The sequence below is a fragment of the Salmo salar genome, chromosome 03, assembly GCF_965601325.2.
Source record: "Salmo salar chromosome 03, fSalSal1, whole genome shotgun sequence".
NCBI lineage: Eukaryota > Metazoa > Chordata > Actinopteri > Salmoniformes > Salmonidae > Salmo > Salmo salar.
This window is the reverse complement of record NC_138293.1, coordinates 87,417,175-87,437,126: the sequence shown is the minus strand read 5'-3', so window position 1 is coordinate 87,437,126 and position 19,952 is coordinate 87,417,175. Positions and strand designations below refer to the sequence as shown.

Here is a 19,952-nt window from a genome sequence, read left to right as displayed (position 1 = left end):
ACCACTGCGACCTGTACGCTCTCGTTGGCTGGCCCTCGCTTCATACTCGTCGCCAAACCCACTGGCTCCAGGTCATCTACAAGACCCTGCTAGGTACAGTTCCCCCTTATCTCAGCTCGCTGGTCACCATAGCAGCACCCACCTGTAGCACGTGCTCCAGCAGGTATATCCCCAAAGCCAATTCCTCCTTTGGCCGCCTCTCCTTCAAGTTCTCTGCTGCCAATGTTTGGAACAAACTACAAACATCTCTAAAACTGGAAACACTTATCTCCCTCACTAGCTTTAAGCACCAGCTGTCAGAGCAGCTCACAGATTACTGCACCTGTACATAGCCCATCTATAATTTAGCCCAAACAACTACCTCTTCCCCTACTGTATTTATTTATTTAGCTCCTTTGCACCCCATTATTTCTATTTCTACTTTGCACTTTCTTCCACTGCAAATCTACCATTCCAGTGTTTTACTTGCTATATTGTATTTACTTCGCCACCATGGCCTTTTTTGCCTTTATCTCCCTTATCTCACCTCATTTGCTCACTTTGTATATAGACTTATTTTTCTACTATATTATTGACTGTATGTTTTTTTTACTCCATGTGTAACTCTGTGTTGTTGTATGTGTCAAACTGCTTGCTTTATCTTGGCCAGGTCGCAATTGTAAATGAGAACTTGTTCTCAACTTGCCTACCTGGTTAAATAAAAATAAAAAAATTAAATCACAGAACTGAAGCAAATCATGCAATCTGGCCAGGTTGATATCAAGGGAAACATGCTGGAAGGAAGGAACACAAGTACTGCTTTTATTCTTCCATCCCTCCCTCTCTTCCTTCCTTCCTTCCTTTCTCCATCCCTACCTCCCCCTTTTTCCCTACCTCTCTCCATCCCCCACCTCTTTCTCTTCATCCCTCCCTCCCTCTCTTCTTGGTGTAGTGATGAAGTCATCATGCTCTGAGAGAGAGAGAGAGCGAGAGAGAGAGAACGGTGGATAGAGGGAAAAGGAGAGATGGGGTGAAAGGAAGCGAGAAAGGGAGAAAATACGAGAGAGTGAATACGAGAGAGTGAAATAAAGATAAAGAGGAAACAGAGAGAGAAACAGAGGGACAGAGAGACAGATAGAGAGATAGATAGAGAGAGGAACAGAGAAACAAATATAGAGATAGAGAGGGAGGTAGAGAGAGAAACAGAGAGAGGAACAGAGAAACAAATATAGAGATACAGAGAGGGAGGTAGATAGAGAAACAGAGAGAGAAACAGAGGAACAGAGAGACAGATAGAGAGATAGAGGAACAGAGAAACAGAGAGACAAATATAGAGATACAGAGAGGGAGGTAGATAGAGAGAAACAGAGAGACAGCTAGAAAGACAGATAAACAGAGAGACAGACAGATATAGATAAACCCAGAACACACCCACCATTCAGCCACTGGCACGATCCTGGTACAGCCACATCACTCTCTATAGTACCACTCGCGCTAACAGAGATCACAGCTGACAGACTCCAGGTCAGATCTAACACCAGAGTCAGCTGAGACAAGAACCAGAGTCACTGGGAGTAGGAGTGTGAGTGACCATGTTAAAGAGGTTTTGCTGACTTCCCCAGAGTCAGATTAATTTGTCGATACCATTTTTACGTATCTGCATCCAGTATGAAGGAAGTTATTTTCGTGAGGTATTTTCGCGAGCCAATGCTAACTACCGTTAGCACAAAGACTAACATGCTCCCCAGAGTCCAGCTTCATACTGGACACAGATATATAAAAATGGTATCCACTAGTTCATCTGACTCCAGGGAAGTCAGCAAAATCCAAACTATCCCTTTAAGGCTGATTCCTCTTTGGCGGCAAAGAGAACAGAGACACTCAGAGAGATAATGATGATGCCCGACTACATGACGACTGACTGACAGACTGACTGACCGACTAACATTGACTAACTGACTGACTAACCGACTGACCGACTGTGTGTGTGTGTGTGTGTGTGTTGCTGAGGCTGGGTCAAGGTGGTGTAATCTGTTTACCCCAAAAAATATTGTAATAAGTAGATGATTACTGCTTGGATTATTTTTAAATTCAGAAAGGATGTTTGTGGAAAAAAATACATTATCACACCTTTCTGTTTTCTTAATGGTTTTTCAATGCAGCATTGAAAAAAGGCGCAAGTTTCAGTTTGTTCCACCTGAGTGATTTATGTGACTTACACAGATTTATGTGACTGAGTTTGGGTAATCCAAAAGTTACGTTACCGATTATAATTTTGAACAGGTAACTAGTAACTAACAGATTACATTTAGAAACTACCCAACCCTATTAGCACATTTCTGTCTTGCTTTCTGCATCACAGAAGGGTTTTGTAGAGGAAAGGACGACAATGTGGCGGTTGCTGAAGCGAGATGACAAGGCGGCACAAGGCTTATCCTATTACCGTCTCCAAGTAACAGCTCTTTACTGCTCATGTAGTCCTGAGATAACATAATGTAGGCATAGCATTGATGAATCCACATGAATGGAAAGAAGCACGAGAAAAAACTCTCAAAGACAGTCAAAGACAGTCAAATCTCTCAAAGTTGAATGGCCTTTGATATTATTTTAATAGCTTTCCAGGAAAGAGAGGGAATGTTGAGGTCTCTTTCTTTGTTCTCTCTCTCTGTATCAGCTGTTGAGCCTTAGAAAGTCCATTATTCTCTGAGTGTGGAATGCAGGGGTGTTAAGGAGCACACTGGGGTGAGAGGATAAAGACCGAGAGAAAGGCTCAGGCACATTCTGTCTGTCTGTCTGTCTGTCTGTCTGTCTGTCTGTCTGTCTGTCTGTCTGTCTGTCTGTCTGTCTGTCTGTCTGTCTGTCTGTCTGTCTGTCTGTCTGTCTGTCTGTCTGTCTGTCTGTCTGTCTGTCTGTCTGTCTGTCTGTCTGTCTGTCTGTCTGTCTGTCTGTCTGTCTGTCTGTCTGTGTGTGTGCATGCGAGCGTGCTTGTTCGTATGCATATGTGCATGTGTTTGTGTGTACTCAGTCTTACCCGCAGAGTAAGGCTCCTGTCTCTCCACACACACAAACTCCTTCCTCTCGTATCTGGCTCTGATCCACTGTTCCCGAAGGAGCCTGCAGAAACACTTGGTGTTTGTTTACTATATTTACTGTGTTTATGCTTGAAAAGATTCACTGTCAATAATGTCTCATTAACCAACATGGATGACAGAACAGGGTGGTGTTCATTGGGGCACGCAACTGTTTTGCAACGGAACACAAAAGGGAGTATTTCTTATTGGACCAGTCCAGATAGTTCCTCCCTGTTTCAGTCCGTTTGGTGCCTAATGAACACAACCCTGGAATTCTCATCCAGTGAGTGTATAATGATCTACTTATCTTTTAAATATGATATATACACTGCTCAAAAAAATAAAGGGAACACTTAAACAACACATCCTAGATCTGAATGAAAGAAATAATCTTATTAAATACTTTTTTCTTTACATAGTTGAATGTGCTGACAACAAAATCACACAAAAATAATCAATGGAAATCCAATTTATCAACCCATGGAGGTCTGGATTTGGAGTCACACTCAAAATTAAAGTGGAAAACCACACTACAGGCTGATCCAACTTTGATGTAATGTCCTTAGTAGTGTGTGTGGCCTCCACGTGCCTGTATGATCTCCCTACAACGCCTGGGCATGCTCCTGATGAGGTGGGGGATGGTCTCCTGAGGGATCTCCTCCCAGACCTGGACTAAAGCATCCGTCAACTCCTGGACAGTCTGTGGTGCAACGTGGCGTTGGTGGATGGAACGAGACATGATGTCCCAGATGTGCTCAATTGGATTCAGGTCTGGGGAACGGGCGGGCAAGTCCATAGCATCAATGCCTTCCTCTTGCAGGAACTGCTGACACACTCCAGCCACATGAGGTCTAGCATTGTCTTGCATTAGGAGGAACCCAGGGCCAACCGCACCAGCATATGGTCTCACAAGGGGTCTGAGGATCTCATCAGCAGAACGTTCTCCACGTCGTCTCCAGACTCTGTCACATGTGCTCAGTGTGAACCTGCTTTCATCTGTGAAGAGCACAGGGCGCCAGTGGCGAATTTGCCAATCTTGGTGTTCTCTGGCAAATGCCAAACGTCCTGCACGGTGTTGGGCTGTAAGCACAACCCCCACCTGTGGACGTCGGGCCCTCATACCACCCTCATGGAGTCTGTTTCTGACCGTTTGAGCAGACACATGCACATTTGTGGCCTGCTGGAGGTCATTTTGCAGGGCTCTGGCAGTGCTCCTCCAGCTCCTCCTTGCACAAAGGCGGAGGTAGTGGTCCTGCTGCTGGGTTGTTGCCCTCCTACGGCCTCCTCCATGTCTCCTGATGTACTGGCCTGTCTCCTGGTAGCGCCTCCATGCTCTGGACACTACGCTGACAGACACAGCAAACCTTCTTGCCACAGCTCGCATTGATGTGCCATCCTGGATGAGCTGCACTACCTGAGCCACTTGTGTGGGTTGTAGACTCCGTCTCATGCTACCACTAGAGTGAAAGCACTGCCAGCATTCAAAAGTGACCAAAACATCAGCCAGGAAGCATAGGAACTGAGAAGTGGTCTGTGGTCTCCAGCTGCAGAACCACTCCTTTATTGGGGGTGTCTTGCTTATTGCCTATAATTTCTACCTGTTGTCTATTCCATTTGCACAACAGCATGTGAAATGTATTGTCAATCAGTGTTGCTTCCTAAGTGGACAGTTTGATTTCACAGAAGTGTGATTGACTTGGAGTTACATTGTGTTGTTTAAGTGTTCCTTTTATTTTTTTGAGCAGTATATTATATTGCTCCTCTGTCCTGTCAAATAATCAGAATTGCCAAGTCAAAATATTTTTATTACAAAAATGATTGGAATGGACAATCACCAATAAAAATACTTGGACACCCTTCTCTCCAATTCCCTCTGCCTCGCTCTGAATGTATCATTCCCATTCCATGTCTAGTTCCCTCCCTCCCTCCCTTCCTCCCCCTGCCTTCCCCCCTCCATCACCACCCTTGTCTTTCAACACTTTCCCTCACTCTATCTCTCTCTCTTCTCTCTGTCTGTCTTATCAGTGTAACCCTCTCACCAGGCTCGAATATGACTCTCACAATATTAACTTATGTAGAGTATCTCAACAGCATGGGATGTTAGGTGAGAAGGACATCTCCAATAATAATTCCTATTGTAAACTATCTAGGGTTATGACAATAGGGTATTAACTTCAGATGAAATGATTATAGGTTTCTGTTATTGAATCAGGATAAACTATCCCATGCATTAAATTAAATTGAAACAATCAATGACTCCACCAAGGCAACATACATAAGGTTCCATATGTGTATTAAAACATTTTCAAACACAAATACATTTTCAGACACAACATCAAAAGACCCCAATGAGTCGTGCACAACCCGGGTCCAAATTATTTCAAGTTTGCTTAAATAAACCGTTGGCGCGCGTTGGAGCTAAAAAAAAAATGACGACACACAAAAATATCCAGAAGCACCTCATGTTGTGGTGACTCACTACTTAGTAGATGTTCGGTTGTAGGGCCAGGGACCAAGACACTTACTGGCAGTCTGTGTGTGTTGGACGGTAGTAGGGCCAGGGACCAAGACACTTACTGTCAGTCTGTGTGTGTTGGACGGTAGTAGGGCCAGGGACCAAGACACTTACTGGCAGTCTGTGTGTGTTGGACGGTAGTAGGGCCAGGGACCAAGACACTTACTGGCAGTCTGTGTGTGTTGGACGGTTGTAGGGCCAGGGACCAAGACACTTACTGGCAGTCTGTGTGTGTTGGACGGTAGTAGGGCCAGGGACCAAGACACTTACTGGCAGTCTGTGTGTGTTGGACGGTTGTAGGGCCAGGGACCAAGACACTTACTGGCAGTCTGTGTGTGTTGGACGGTAGTAGGGCCAGGGACCAAGACACTTACTGTCAGTCTGTGTGTGTTGGACGGTAGTAGGGCCAGGGACCAAGACACTTACTGTCAGTCTGTGTGTGTTGGACGGTAGTAGGGCCAGGGACCAAGACACTTACTGGCAGTCTGTGTGTGTTGGACGGTTGTAGGGCCAGGGACCAAGACACTTACTGGCAGTCTGTGTGTGTTGGACGGTAGTAGGGCCAGGGACCAAGACACTTACTGGCAGTCTGTGTGTGTTGGACGGTTGTAGGGCCAGGGACCAAGACACTTACTGGCAGTCTGTGTGTGTTGGACGGTTGTAGGGCCAGGGACCAAGACACTTACTGGCAGTCTGTGTGTGTTGGACGGTAGTAGGGCCAGGGACCAAGACACTTACTGGCAGTCTGTGTGTGTTGGACGGTTGTAGGGCCAGGGACCAAGACACTTACTGGCAGTCTGTGTGTGTTGGACGGTAGTAGGGCCAGGGACCAAGACACTTACTGGCAGTCTGTGTGTGTTGGACGGTAGTAGGGCCAGGGACCAAGACACTTACTGGCAGTCTGTGTGTGTTGGACGGTTGTAGGGCCAGGGACCAAGACACTTACTGGCAGTCTGTGTGTGTTGGACGGTAGTAGGGCCAGGGACCAAGACACTTACTGGCAGTCTGTGTGTGTTGGACGGTAGTAGGGCCAGGGACCAAGACACTTACTGGCAGTCTGTGTGTGTTGGACGGTAGTAGGGCCAGGGACCAAGACACTTACTGGCAGTCTGTGTGTGTTGGACGGTAGTAGGGCCAGGGACCAAGACACTTACTGACAGTCTCTGTGTGTTGGACGGTAGTAGGGCCAGGGACCAAGACACTTACTGGCAGTCTGTGTGTGTTGGACGGTAGTAAGGCCAGGGACCAAGACACTTACTGGCAGTCTGTGTGTGTTGGACGGTAGTAGGGCCAGGGACCAAGACACTTACTGGCAGTCTGTGTGTGTTGGACGGTTGTAGGGCCAGGGACCAAGACACTTACTGGCAGTCTGTGTGTGTTGGACGGTAGTAGGGCCAGGGACCAAGACACTTACTGGCAGTCTGTGTGTGTTGGACGGTTGTAGGGCCAGGGACCAAGACACTTACTGGCAGTCTGTGTGTGTTGGACGGTTGTAGGGCCAGGGACCAAGACACTTACTGGCAGTCTGTGTGTGTTGGACGGTAGTAGGGCCAGGGACCAAGACACTTACTGGCAGTCTGTGTGTGTTGGACGGTAGTAGGGCCAGGGACCAAGACACTTACTGGCAGTCTGTGTGTGTTGGACGGTTGTAGGGCCAGGGACCAAGACACTTACTGGCAGTCTGTGTGTGTTGGACGGTTGTAGGGCCAGGGACCAAGACACTTACTGGCAGTCTGTGTGTGTTGGACGGTTGTAGGGCCAGGGACCAAGACACTTACTGGCAGTCTGTGTGTGTTGGACGGTAGTAGGGCCAGGGACCAAGACACTTACTGTCAGTCTGTGTGTGTTGGACGGTTGTAGGGCCAGGGACCAAGACACTTACTGGCAGTCTGTGTGTGTTGGACGGTAGTAGGGCCAGGGACCAAGACACTTACTGGCAGTCTGTGTGTGTTGGACGGTAGTAAGGCCAGGGACCAAGACACTTACTGGCAGTCTGTGTGTGTTGGACGGTAGTAGGGCCAGGGACCAAGACACTTACTGACAGTCTCTGTGTGTTGGACGGTAGTAGAAAACAGGCACCTTCTGTTCATATTTGGCTTTAGCAGCATCGTTGCCGTTGGATGCCATAAACTGCAATCACAGAGAGAAAGAGATGTTTCATGAGATGGGTTTCACTCACACACACACTCATGCATACATGCACATACATACACACACATACACTGTGCTGGCATGCACACAAGATCAATACCAAACCTTGACACCTCCCCCCTTATCTCTAGCCTCCCACCCCTTTTTCTCTCATTCTGCCTTCCTTCAACTCATTTAGTCTCCATCTCCCTTCTTTCCCTTCCTCCATCAATCACCTGCCAGAATTAGGGCCGAGAGGCTGTCCTCACAACACTGCCCCCCATACACACACACACAAACACACCACACAAACACAAATACACACACAGACACACACAGACACACACAGACACACCACACAAACACACACAAGCACACCACACAAACACAAACACAGACACACACACACCACACACACACACACACACACACACACACACACGCACACACACACAGAACCAATGGCAAACTCAAATCATCTATACTTCTGTACCACTCCATGGGTCCAGCAGGACAGACTCACCTCTACCTCTGCATCCCTCCATGGGTCCAGCAGGACAGACTCACCTCTACCTCTGCATCCCTCCATGGGTCCAGCAGGACAGACTCACCTCTACCTCTGCATCACTCCATGGGTCCAGCAGGACAGACTCACCTCTACCTCTGCACCACTCCATGGGTCCAGCAGGACAGACTCACCTCTCCCTCTGCACCACTCCATGGGTCCAGCAGGACAGACTCACCTCTACCTCTGCACCACTCCATGGGTCCAGCAGGACAGACTCACCTCTCCCTCTGCACCACTCCATGGGTCCAGCAGGACAGACTCACCTCTACCTCTGCATCCCTCCATGGGTCCAGCAGGACAGACTCACCTCTACCTCTGCATCCCTCCATGGGTCCAGCAGGACAGACTCACCTCTACCTCTGCATCCCTCCATGGGTCCAGCAGGACAGACTCACCTCTACCTCTGCATCCCTCCATGGGTCCAGCAGGACAGACTCACCTCTACCTCTGCACCACTCCATGGGTCCAGCAGGACAGACTCACCTCTACCTCTGCATCACTCCATGGGTCCAGCAGGACAGACTCACCTCTACCTCTGCATCCCTCCATGGGTCCAGCAGGACAGACTCACCTCTACCTCTGCATCCCTCCATGGGTCCAGCAGGACAGACTCACCTCTACCTCTGCATCCCTCCATGGGTCCAGCAGGACAGACTCACCTCTACCTCTGCATCACTCCATGGGTCCAGCAGGACAGACTCACCTCTACCTCTGCATCACTCCATGGGTCCAGCAGGACAGACTCACCTCTACCTCTGCATCACTCCATGGGTCCAGCAGGACAGACTCACCTCTACCTCTGCATCACTCCATGGGTCCAGCAGGACAGACTCACCTCTACCTCTGCATCCCTCCATGGGTCCAGCAGGACAGACTCACCTCTACCTCTGCATCACTCCATGGGTCCAGCAGGACAGACTTGACTTTGCTGATCTGGGAGATGTTTCTATGGAGACCCGAGCAGCTCTGACACACAAACACACCCAGGGTGTAGGACGCCCACTCCGGGTCTGAAAAACACACCACACACACCACACACACACACACACACACACACACACACACACACACACACACACACACACACACACACACACACACACACACACACACACAGAGAGAGAGAGAGAAGACATGCATACACGCACACAGGAAACACCCTTAGCAACAATGACAGTACTACAAATGAGGAAGTTCATTTCAAGGCTGCCTCAGACTAACAGAGACAGAACAGGCCACTACTACCATGACATGGTTACCACAGACCTCTAGACTGATATCTTAAAGGTCCAAAGCAGCCGTTTTTATTTCAATATCATAGCATTTCTGGGGAACTATTAAGTACCTTACTGTGATTGTTTTCAATTAAAATGGTCAAAAGGAACCAAAATAGCTTCTTAACAAAGAGCAATTTCTCAAGCAAGAGTTTTGCTAGAACTGTCTGGGAGTGGTCTGAGTGGAAAGGGGAAAACGAACTGTTATTGGCAGAGGTTTGAAACTCTCTTTCTTATTGGTCTACTAACTAATTGTGATGTCAGCAGGCAGGCCAAAACTCCATCCCACCAAAACTTCCTGAAATTTCAGCCGGTCTTTTCAAACAGCTCTAACACTAAAAGGGCATTATCATCATTTTAATTGAAGTATTATTCCAAAATCAAAGTGTGTAAATATACTGCTCAAAAAAATAAAGGGAACACTAAAATAACACATCCTAGATCTGAATGAATGAAATAATCTTATTAAATACTTTTTTCTTTACATAGTTGAATGTGCTGACAACAAAATCACACAAAAATAATCAATGGAAATCCAATTTATCAACCCATGGAGGTCTGGATTTGGAGTCACACTCAAAATTAAAGTGGAAAACCACACTACAGGCTGATCCAACTTTGATGTAATGTCCTTAAAACAAGTCAAAATGAGGCTCAGTAGTGTGGGCATGCTCCTGATGAGATGGCGGATGGTCTCCTGAGGGATCTCCTCCCAGACCTGGACTAAAGCATCCGCCAACTGCTGGACAGTCTGTGGTGCAACGTGGCGTTGGTGGATGGAGCGAGACATGATGTCCCAGATGTGCTCAATTGGATTCAGGTCTGGGGAACGGGCGGGCCAGTCCATAGCATCAATGCCTTCCTCTTGCAGGAACTGCTGACACACTCCAGCCACATGAGGTCTAGCATTGTCTTGCATTAGGAGGAACCCAGGGCCAACCACACCAGCAAATGGTCTCACAAGGGGTCTGAGGATCTCATCTCGGTACCTAATGGCAGTCAGTCTACCTCTGGCGAGCACATGGAGGGCTGTGCGGCCCCCCAAAGAAATGCCACCCCACACCATGACTGACCCACCGCCAAACCGGTCATGCTGGAGGATGTTGCAGGCATCAGAACATTCTCCACGGTGTCTCCAGACTCTGTCACGTCTGTCACATGTGCTCAGTGTGAACCTGCTTCATCTTTGAAGAGCACAGGGCGCCAGTGGCGAATTTGCCAATCTTGGTGTTCTCTGGCAAATGCCAAATGTCCTGCACGGTGTTGGGCTGTAAGCACAACCCCCACCTGTGGACGTCGGGCCCTCATACCACCCTCATGGAGTCTGATTCTGACCGTTTGAGCAGACACATGCACATTTGTGGCCTGCTGGAGGTCATTTTGCAGGGCTCTGGCAGTGCTCCTCCTGCTCCTCCTTGCACAAAGGCGGAGGTAGCGGTCCTGCTGCTGGGTTGTTGCCCTCCTACGGCCTCCTCCATGTCTCCTGATGTACTGGCCTGTCTCCTGGTACGCCTCCATGCTCTGGACACTATGCTGACAGACACAGCAAACCTTCTTGCCACAGCTCGCATTGATGTGCCATCCTGGATGAGCTGCACTACCTGAGCCACTTGTGTGGGTTGTAGACTCCGCCTCATGCTACCACTAGAGTGAAAGCACCGCCAGCATTCAAAAGTGACCAAAACATCAGCCAGGAAGCATAAGAACTGAGAAGTGGTCTGTGGTCACCACCTGCCGAACCACTCCTTTATTGGGGGTGTCTTGCTAATTGCCTATAATTTCCACCTGTTGTCTATTCCATTTGCAGAACAGCATGTGAAATGTATTGTCAATCAGTGTTGCTTCCTAAGTGGACAGTTTGATTTCACAGAAGTGTGATTGACTTGGAGTTACATTGTGTTGTTTAAGTGTTCCCTTTATTTTTTTGAGCAGTGTATATAAAACACAGGAAAATGATTGCACTGGGCCTTATAGTTCTAGTTCTCATTGAGCACAGTGATAATCTACGTCTGCTACTTCCTGTCTGCATCTACACTATCCTCATAGTAAATAAATAAGTACAACACTGCTACAAGAAGAAGCATTTATTGGTTGAGAAGATAAAATGTTGAAAGCTTGAGATTTGTTGAATAAATTGTTACTGTCATACAGTGACAAAATAGTTTGTATGAAAAAGAGGGAGGACAGACAGACAGACAGACAGACAGACAGACAGACAGACAGACAGACAGACAGACAGACAGACAGACAGACAGACAGACAGACAGACAGACAGACAGACAGACAGACAGACAGACAGACAGACAGACAGACAGACAGAGGGAATCTATAGAGCCCTATGACCCCCTGGAAAGCATACTGCTCTGCTGTAACAAGATATGGTATAACTTCCTGTAAGTATTTTTCCTAAAAAGACTGATGTGGCTCAGTATGTTTGCATGAAATGTAGCTTTAATACAAGGGAGCCAAGAAGGAGTGATGTGAAGCACATTCTAGTGTCATTCTAGGCCTTTAGGGCCTATATTCTGTTTTACAGTCTGTCCCCAACATCAGCACATGTCGCAGTAAGTTCAACCTGAACTGGAAAAGGCAGAGCATGTGGTCAAAATATGATGAAAGCAACAGAAGACTTTAGAAGAATGTGGTATATGTAATTTCCTGCATGAGCTCTCTAGCTATGCCTAAGTACATTGTTTGTAGACTGGTATGTCTGATCAGCATTGCTGTTTGAGATGCTTTTATTCTGTTTTGGTTTCAGTGGCTGCTGTTTATGACTGGGTCATAGAAATAGAGCAAGTAGTTTTCTATGGAGGATGCAGTCATTGTATCTAACTCATGTAACTCAGCCAAACAGCACACCAGGGTAACATTGATATCCTTAAGTAGCCTGCCACTGCTCTGTTGCACTTAGATATATACATATACATTAAAAGGATAGTGGGGATATACAGTACATCTCCCAATTAAAGGGATAGTGGGGGATATACAGTACATCTACTAATTAAAGGGACAGTGGGGGATATACAGTACATCTACTAATTAAAGGGATAGTGGACATATACAGTACATCTCCCAATTAAAGGGACAGTGGGGGATATACAGTACATCTCCCAATTAAAGGGACAGTGGGGGATATACAGTACATCTCCCAATTAAAGGGATAGTGGGGGATATACAGTACATCTACTAATTAAAGGGATAGTGGGGATATACAGTACATCTACTAATTAAAGGGATAGTGGGGATATACAGTACATCTACTAATTAAAGGGATAGTGGGGGATATACAGTACATCTACTAATTAAAGGGACAGTGGGGTATATACAGTACATCTACTAATTAAAGGGATAGTGGACATACACAGTACATCTCCCAATTAAAGGGATAGTGGGGATATACAGTACATCTACTAATTAAAGGGATAGTGGGGATATACAGTGCATCTCCCAATTAAAGGGATAGTGGGGGATATACAGTACATCTCCCAATTAAAGGGACAGTGGGGGATATACAGTACATCTCCCAATTAAAGGGATAGTGGGGGATATACAGTACATCTACTAATTAAAGGGATAGTGGGGATATACAGTACATCTACTAATTAAAGGGATAGTGGGGATATACAGTACATCTACTAATTAAAGGGATAGTGGGGGATATACAGTACATCTACTAATTAAAGGGATAGTGGGGGATATACAGTACATCTACTAATTAAAGGGATAGTGGGGGATATACAGTACATCTACTAATTAAAGGGATAGTGGGGGATATACAGTACATCTACTAATTAAAGGGATAGTGGGGGATATACAGTACATCTACTAATTAAAGGGATAGTGGGGATATACAGTACATCTCCCAATTAAAGGGATAGTGGGGATATACAGTACATCTCCCAATTAAAGGGATAGTGGACATATACAGTACATCTCCCAATTAAAGGGATAGTGGGGATATACAGTACATCTCCCAATTAAAGGGATAGTGCGAGATGATCATAAACCTCCAAAAAAGACGAGTCACACAGTGAATAGATTTATGTCTATGGTAAATTCGACAGAGAGAGGGAGGGTGGGGGATGGCAAAGATATTGAGAGATAGAGGAGGAACAACTGACAAGAGGACAGAAAAGAGACGGATGGGGAAAAGAAAATGGAGAAGGCATTAAGTGAAAGTGAGAGAAAGAGAGACAGATACAGAGAGAGACACAGAGAGGGAGAGAGAGACCGAAAGACAGAGAGAGAGAGAGCGAGAGAGAGAGAGAGAGAGAGAGAGAGCGAGAAAGAGACCTTCATGGTTGTGAGGTCTGGGGTCTGCTCACCAACCAAGAATTCACAAAATGGGACAAACACCAAATTGAGACTGCATGCAGAATTCTGCAAAAAGATCCTCAGTGTACAATGTAAAACACCAAATAATGCATGCAGAGGCGATACCCGCTAATGATCAAAATCCAGAAAAGAGATGTTAAATTCTACAACCACCTAAAAGGAAGCGATTCCCAAACCTTCCATAACAAAACCATCACCTACAGAGAAATGAACCTGGAGGAGAGCCCCCTAAGCAAGCTGGTCCTGGGGCTCTGTTCACAAACACAAACAGACCCCACAGAGCCCCAGGACAGCAACACTATTAGACCCAACCAAATCATGAGAAAACAAAAAGATCATTACTTGACATACAACTAGAATGCTATTTGGCTCTAAACCGACAGTACACAGTGGCAGAATACCTGACTACCTGACTGACACAAAATTAAGGAAATCTTTGACTATGTACAGACTCAGTGAGCATAGCCTTGCTATTGAGAAAGGCCGCCGAAGGCAGACCTGGCTTTCAAGAGAAGACAGGCTATGTGCACACTGCCCACAAAGTGAGGTAGAAACTGCCAAATGTATGACCATATTAGAGACACATATTTCCCTCAGATTACACAGACCCACAAAGAATTTGAAAACAAATCCAATTTTGATAAACTTCCATATCTATTGGGTGAAATACCACAGTGTGCCATCACAGCAGCAATATTTGTGACCTGTTGCCACAAGAAAAGGGCAACCAGTGAAGAACAAACACCATTGTAAATACAACCCATATTTATGTTTATTTATTTTCCCTTTTGTACTGTAACCATTTGCACATCATTACAACACTGTATATAGACATAATATGACATTTGAAATGTCTTTATTATTTTGGAACTTTTGTAAGTGTAATGTTTACTGTTATTTTTTTATTGCTTATTTCACTTTTGTTTATTATCTATTTCACTTGCTTTGGCAATGGAAACATATGTTTTCCATGCCAATAAAGCCCTTAAATTGAAATTGAATTGAGAGAGAGACAGAGAGAGTGAGAGTGAGTGAGAGAAAGAGAGAGAGACAGAGAGAAAGAGAAAGAGAAAGAGAGACAGACACAGACACACAGAGAGAGAGAGAGAGAGAGAGAGAGTGAGGCCACAAAGAGAGGCATTGTCTGTTAGACCAACCAACCTTTATATCTTCCTGTTATTAAATTATTTTTTAAATTATTCTCATTAGTAAAAAACAACCCCACCCCACCCTTGATTATTGTTGTTACTGATTGTCCTGTTTGTGGCAATCTTGAAATATTTTGTTTAATTATGTTTTTATTGATATTGTTAATTAATAATTTCCAAAGTGCTCTTTGGCAATATGTACATTGATATGTCATTCCAATAAAGCAATACAAAATTGAGTGAGAAAGAGAGAGAAAGCAGTGTGATGACAGAATCACCTTGGCATGGTTCCAAATGATATTGCACATTTACAGTTTACAATTATGAGTGTACAGTTTATCTCAACCAACCATCTCTTCTCTCAATTACAGAAAGTAATGGCACAAACCCATACAATACAGACAGACAGACAGACAGACAGACAGACAGACAGACAGACAGACAGACAGACAGACAGACAGACAGACAGACAGACAGACAGACAGACAGACAGACAGACAGACAGACAGACGCGCATGAAGTGAGTTTAAAAAATAAACTGACACTGCATGCAATGTTTTCAGTATCAGTTTGCTCATACTAACAGCTTTAACAAAATACACATAGGCTGTTTAGAGACAAATTTACTTATCCAACAATGGGTGACTGACACTTTAGCACGTGTCCCAGAATTTCCAAATGAGAAGCTATCTGTTGTATCTTTTGTTTAAAATCTAGTAAAAAAAACACATCATCCCTGATCCCAACCACCCAAAAAGATGGAAGAATGAAATGAATAAAGAGATTGATACAACCCCAAGAGGCCTGCACAGTCCCCACACTGACCAGACACTGCTACTAGCAGAGAAACATCTGAATGAATTCTACCTTGTAGATACTGTACTTCTTTCAAAAGCCAAGCAGGACAAGACATAACTGTGAACTCTGTGACCTCGGATCCAGAGATGAGCTCATAGCTGAGTCACCATGGGAACATGTGGGTGTGCTCAGCACTCAGCCTTGGGTTATGCTCATTAGGGCATGTAACAAAAAAATGCTTTACATTATGCAACGGAGCAAAATAAATTGAGCTTCTTATTGAACAATTCCAGGCAATCTGTCCCTATTTCAGTCTGTTTTTCTTCCATTTGGTTCCTAATGAACACAACCCTGGAGTATCTATCGTCTCCATGCAGAGCAGACTGGCTCCACAGGCTAAACTGGTCCTCTGATCCGAATCATTGATAGCACAGCACTCCTGATGAAATATGAGTGTCTCTTGGCATTGGTCTTATGAAAGAGCAGGTGGCATTTGCAGGATTTAAAAGATTACATTCTACTACGTGATGAGGCCCATTAATTTTTTTTTTTAAACTCTTTACAGTTAAGTATGACATACTGTGTGTCTCGTCCTCTCATATCACTGACATCTTGTAAGAACGGGAAGCTATATTCCAAATTTGCTGATGTCTTATTTTGTCACCATGTTATCAAATCAAATTGTATTGGTCACATACACATGGTTAGCAGATGTTATTGCTAGTGTAACGAAATGCTTGTGGGACTAGAAGCGTGGCAGCCATCTCAAACAAAACACATTGCAGATCCTCTTACATTCTTCCAAGAAACACTTGATACAGAAGAAGGAGGCAGACAGACTTCCTGAGGAATCTAAATGATCCATAAGGATAGTTAAATTATTTAATGATGGAATACAGTAGATTTTATGTTGACTGGACCCTTAAGTCTTTTCCAAATCCATGCAGTTGCTATTCATTGCACATATGAATTACTACCCCGAAAAAAAACATCCACTTGAACGAGTCATAGCTAGAGGTCGACCGATTAATCGGAATGGTCGATTAATTAGGGCTGATTTCAAGTTTTCATAACAATCGGAAATCGGTATTTTTGGACACCGATTTGGCCGATTTAATTTGTTTTATATATATATATATATATATATATATATATATATATATATATATATATATATATATTATATATATATATATATATATTTTTTTTACACCTTTATTTAACTAAGCAAGTCAGTTAAGAACACATTCTTATTTTCAATGATGGCCGAGGAACGGTGGGTTAACTGCCTTGTTCAGGGGCAGAACGATAGATTTTTACCTTGTCAGCTCGGGGATTCAATCTTGCAACCTTACGGTTAACTAGTCCAATGCTCTAACCACCTGCTTTACATTGCACTCCACGAGGAGCCTGCCTGTTACGCGAATGCAGTAAGAAGCCAAGGTAAGTTGCTAGCTAGCATTAAACTTATCTTATAAAAAACAATCAATCAATCATAATCACTAGTTAACTACACATGGTTGATGATATTACTAGTTTATCTAGCCTGTCCTGCGTTGCATATAATCACTTAGGTACACGTTGCTCCAACCATAAACATCAATGCCTTTCTTAAAATCACTACACAGAAGTAAATATTTTTAAACCTTCATATTTAGCTAAAATAAATCCAGGTTAGCAGGCAATATTAACCAGGTGAAATTGTGTCACTTCTCTTGCGTTCATTGCACGCAGAGTCAGGGTATATGCAACAGTTTGGGCCGCCTGGCTCGTTGCAAACTAATTTGCCAGAATTTTACGTAATTATGACATAACATTGAAGGTTGTGCAATGTAACAGGAATATTTAGACTTAGGGATGCCACCCGTTAGATAAAATACGGAACGGTTCCGTATTTCACGGAAAGGAAAAACGTTTTGTTTTCGAGATGATAGTTTCCGGATTCGACCATATTAATGACCAAAGGCGCGTATTTCTGTGTGTTATTATGTTATAATTAAGTCTATGATTTGATAGAGCAGTCTGACTGAGCGGTGGTAGGCAGCAGCAGGCTCATAAGCATTCATTCAAACAGCACTTTTGTGCGTTTTGCCAGCAGCTCTTCGCTGTGCTTCAAGCATTGCGCTGTTTATGACTTCAAGCCTGTCAACTCCCAAGATTAGGCTAGTGTAACCGATGTGAAATGGCAAGCTAGTTAGCGGGGTGCCCGCTAATAGCGTTTCAAACGTCACTAGCTCTGAGACTTGGAGTAGTTGTTCCCCTTGCTCTGCATGGGTAGCGCTGCTTCGAGGGTGGCTGTTGTCGATGTGTTCCTGGTTTGAGCCCAGGTAGGAGCGAGGAGAGGGACGGAAGCTATACTGTTACACTGGTAATACTAAAGTGCCTATAAGAACATCCAATAGTCAAAGGTATGTGAAATACAAATCGTATAGAGAGAAATAGTCCTATAATTCCTATAATAACTACAACCTAAACCTGTCACTCTCTCAAGGTTCCAGTCTCTTGCTCTCTCTCTCTCTCTCTCTCTCTCTCTCTCTCTCTCTCTCTCTATCTCTCTCTCTCTGATACAAACACTTAAATGTTGACCAGATTTCACTCTATTGTTATGCAATGACACCAGTTTGACTTCACTAGAGTGTAAACAGACACTGATAACTCTGATAACTGCAAACATCTGAGCACTACAGTAGCCTACTGTACTTGCATGATAGCGTCTCGGATTTACATACAGAATAATACGAAATCCTCTGAGACCAGGCTGTGCAGTGAACATGATCACTAGAGTCTCCAATCACCCAAATCAAAACACATTTACACCATCAAGACAGATTATTCCTATATTAACCTACCCGCAACTTGATGGTATATGGTCTGTGATTAAATAATCCATTATCTAATGCGAGAAGGTAGCGTCTGGAGAATCGCGCACGCCACCTGACCTGACATACTTGAGACATTGATGGGACCATAGTAGCCTAGACTGTACCTGCAGCTCCGCAATCCACACAGCTCCCGTTCCCTGGTCTCTCCAACAGCTTTATCAAAAGCTGTTTATTCTTTTCTTGATCCGTAGCCATGTTGAGAATGTATTTTCTAATTCAACTAATTGATCGACTCCAAAACCTCGAAAGTGAAGGCTGAAGGCTGTTCGAGCGTAGTTAAATAATATCCACTGTAGTTGTCACTCACTGGACACCGGGGGCAGTGATGTGATGAAAACACGATCACATCTGAGACATGAGAAATAGTGTCCACGTCGCAATAATTATTATGAAAAAATATAGCCAACGAAATGTACAGATGAATATTCCGTGTGAATTCCACGCTACTCTTACTCCCAGTTCCTGCTCTCTACACATCAGTGTTCTCTATCTCGCTCTCTCTCCTCGCTCGCTCGCTCTCTCTCAAAAGGGAGACCTCAAGCGGACATTCAGTTCTTGAAAACATTTTCCAAGGCACTCCCATTACAAATAATTTCCCTTCCGTTTTGCTTCATCTTAATCGATAACTTTATTGATTCTCTGTAGCTCAGGCTGGCTGAAATGTCATGTTGGCAAAAACGGGCATTTACCTGTTCTGGAATGTTTAGTCCGCTGAAAAGTATAATGGAATTTGTGCAACCAACTGACAAAAATGTATATTCGGTAGAAAAAGCCTAAACAGTAGGTGCCCATTCACATCACTTGGGGGTGAGTTGCCCATTCACATCACTTGGGGGTGAGTGGAGCGTCAGTCACACAATGCACGTGTACTACATTATTTATGGCTCTGCTCCATCCGCCTTTCCTTCAGATTAATAATCTTGAACACTGGAGGGCGGTAGAGCTGCATTTTGCGTTTTATTCCCGCTCACTTGACTCACCGGCTCCAGCAATTTCAGTGACGTCTCCATTTCAAGAGAATGTAGACCTATGTTCCGAGAGGAACATTTTTCTGGAACATGCTTATTCCTGACATTGTCTGAAAAAATGCATGGTTAAGGCCTTACAAATATTGTATAACAAACAAAGTTAAGGAAGTGCACTTCAAAATTTTACATAAGATATAGCCATGTAATTCTATGATATCCAAATGTGTGGCTATTGATGATATCTGCGTTTTCTGTGAAAAAGAAGGTTAGAATCTGTCTCACTT

The 19,952-nt window shown here is 44.6% G+C and overlaps 1 protein-coding gene across 2 annotated transcripts in view; it reads right to left on the bottom strand.

Annotated features, from left to right (window-relative positions):
* The window catches only part of LOC106601846 (arf-GAP with dual PH domain-containing protein 1), a 31,471-nt gene extending 12,227 nt beyond the window's left edge, over positions 1-19,244 (bottom strand). The window contains exons 1-4 of one of the 2 annotated variants that reach the window (XM_045715663.2): positions 18,805-19,244; positions 9,143-9,273; positions 7,604-7,695; positions 3,011-3,093 (exon numbers count right to left, since the gene is read on the bottom strand). In XM_045715663.2, coding sequence (XP_045571619.1) covers positions 3,011-3,093; positions 7,604-7,695; positions 9,143-9,273; positions 18,805-18,895 — 397 coding nt within the window. In that variant the 5' untranslated portion in view covers positions 18,896-19,244. Of the gene's footprint in view, positions 1-3,010; positions 3,094-7,603; positions 7,696-8,306; positions 8,363-9,142; positions 9,274-18,804 lie in introns of those variants that run through there. The other variant, XM_045715664.2, reaches the window with a different exon arrangement.
* Between the last annotated feature and the right edge of the window lie 708 nt (positions 19,245-19,952).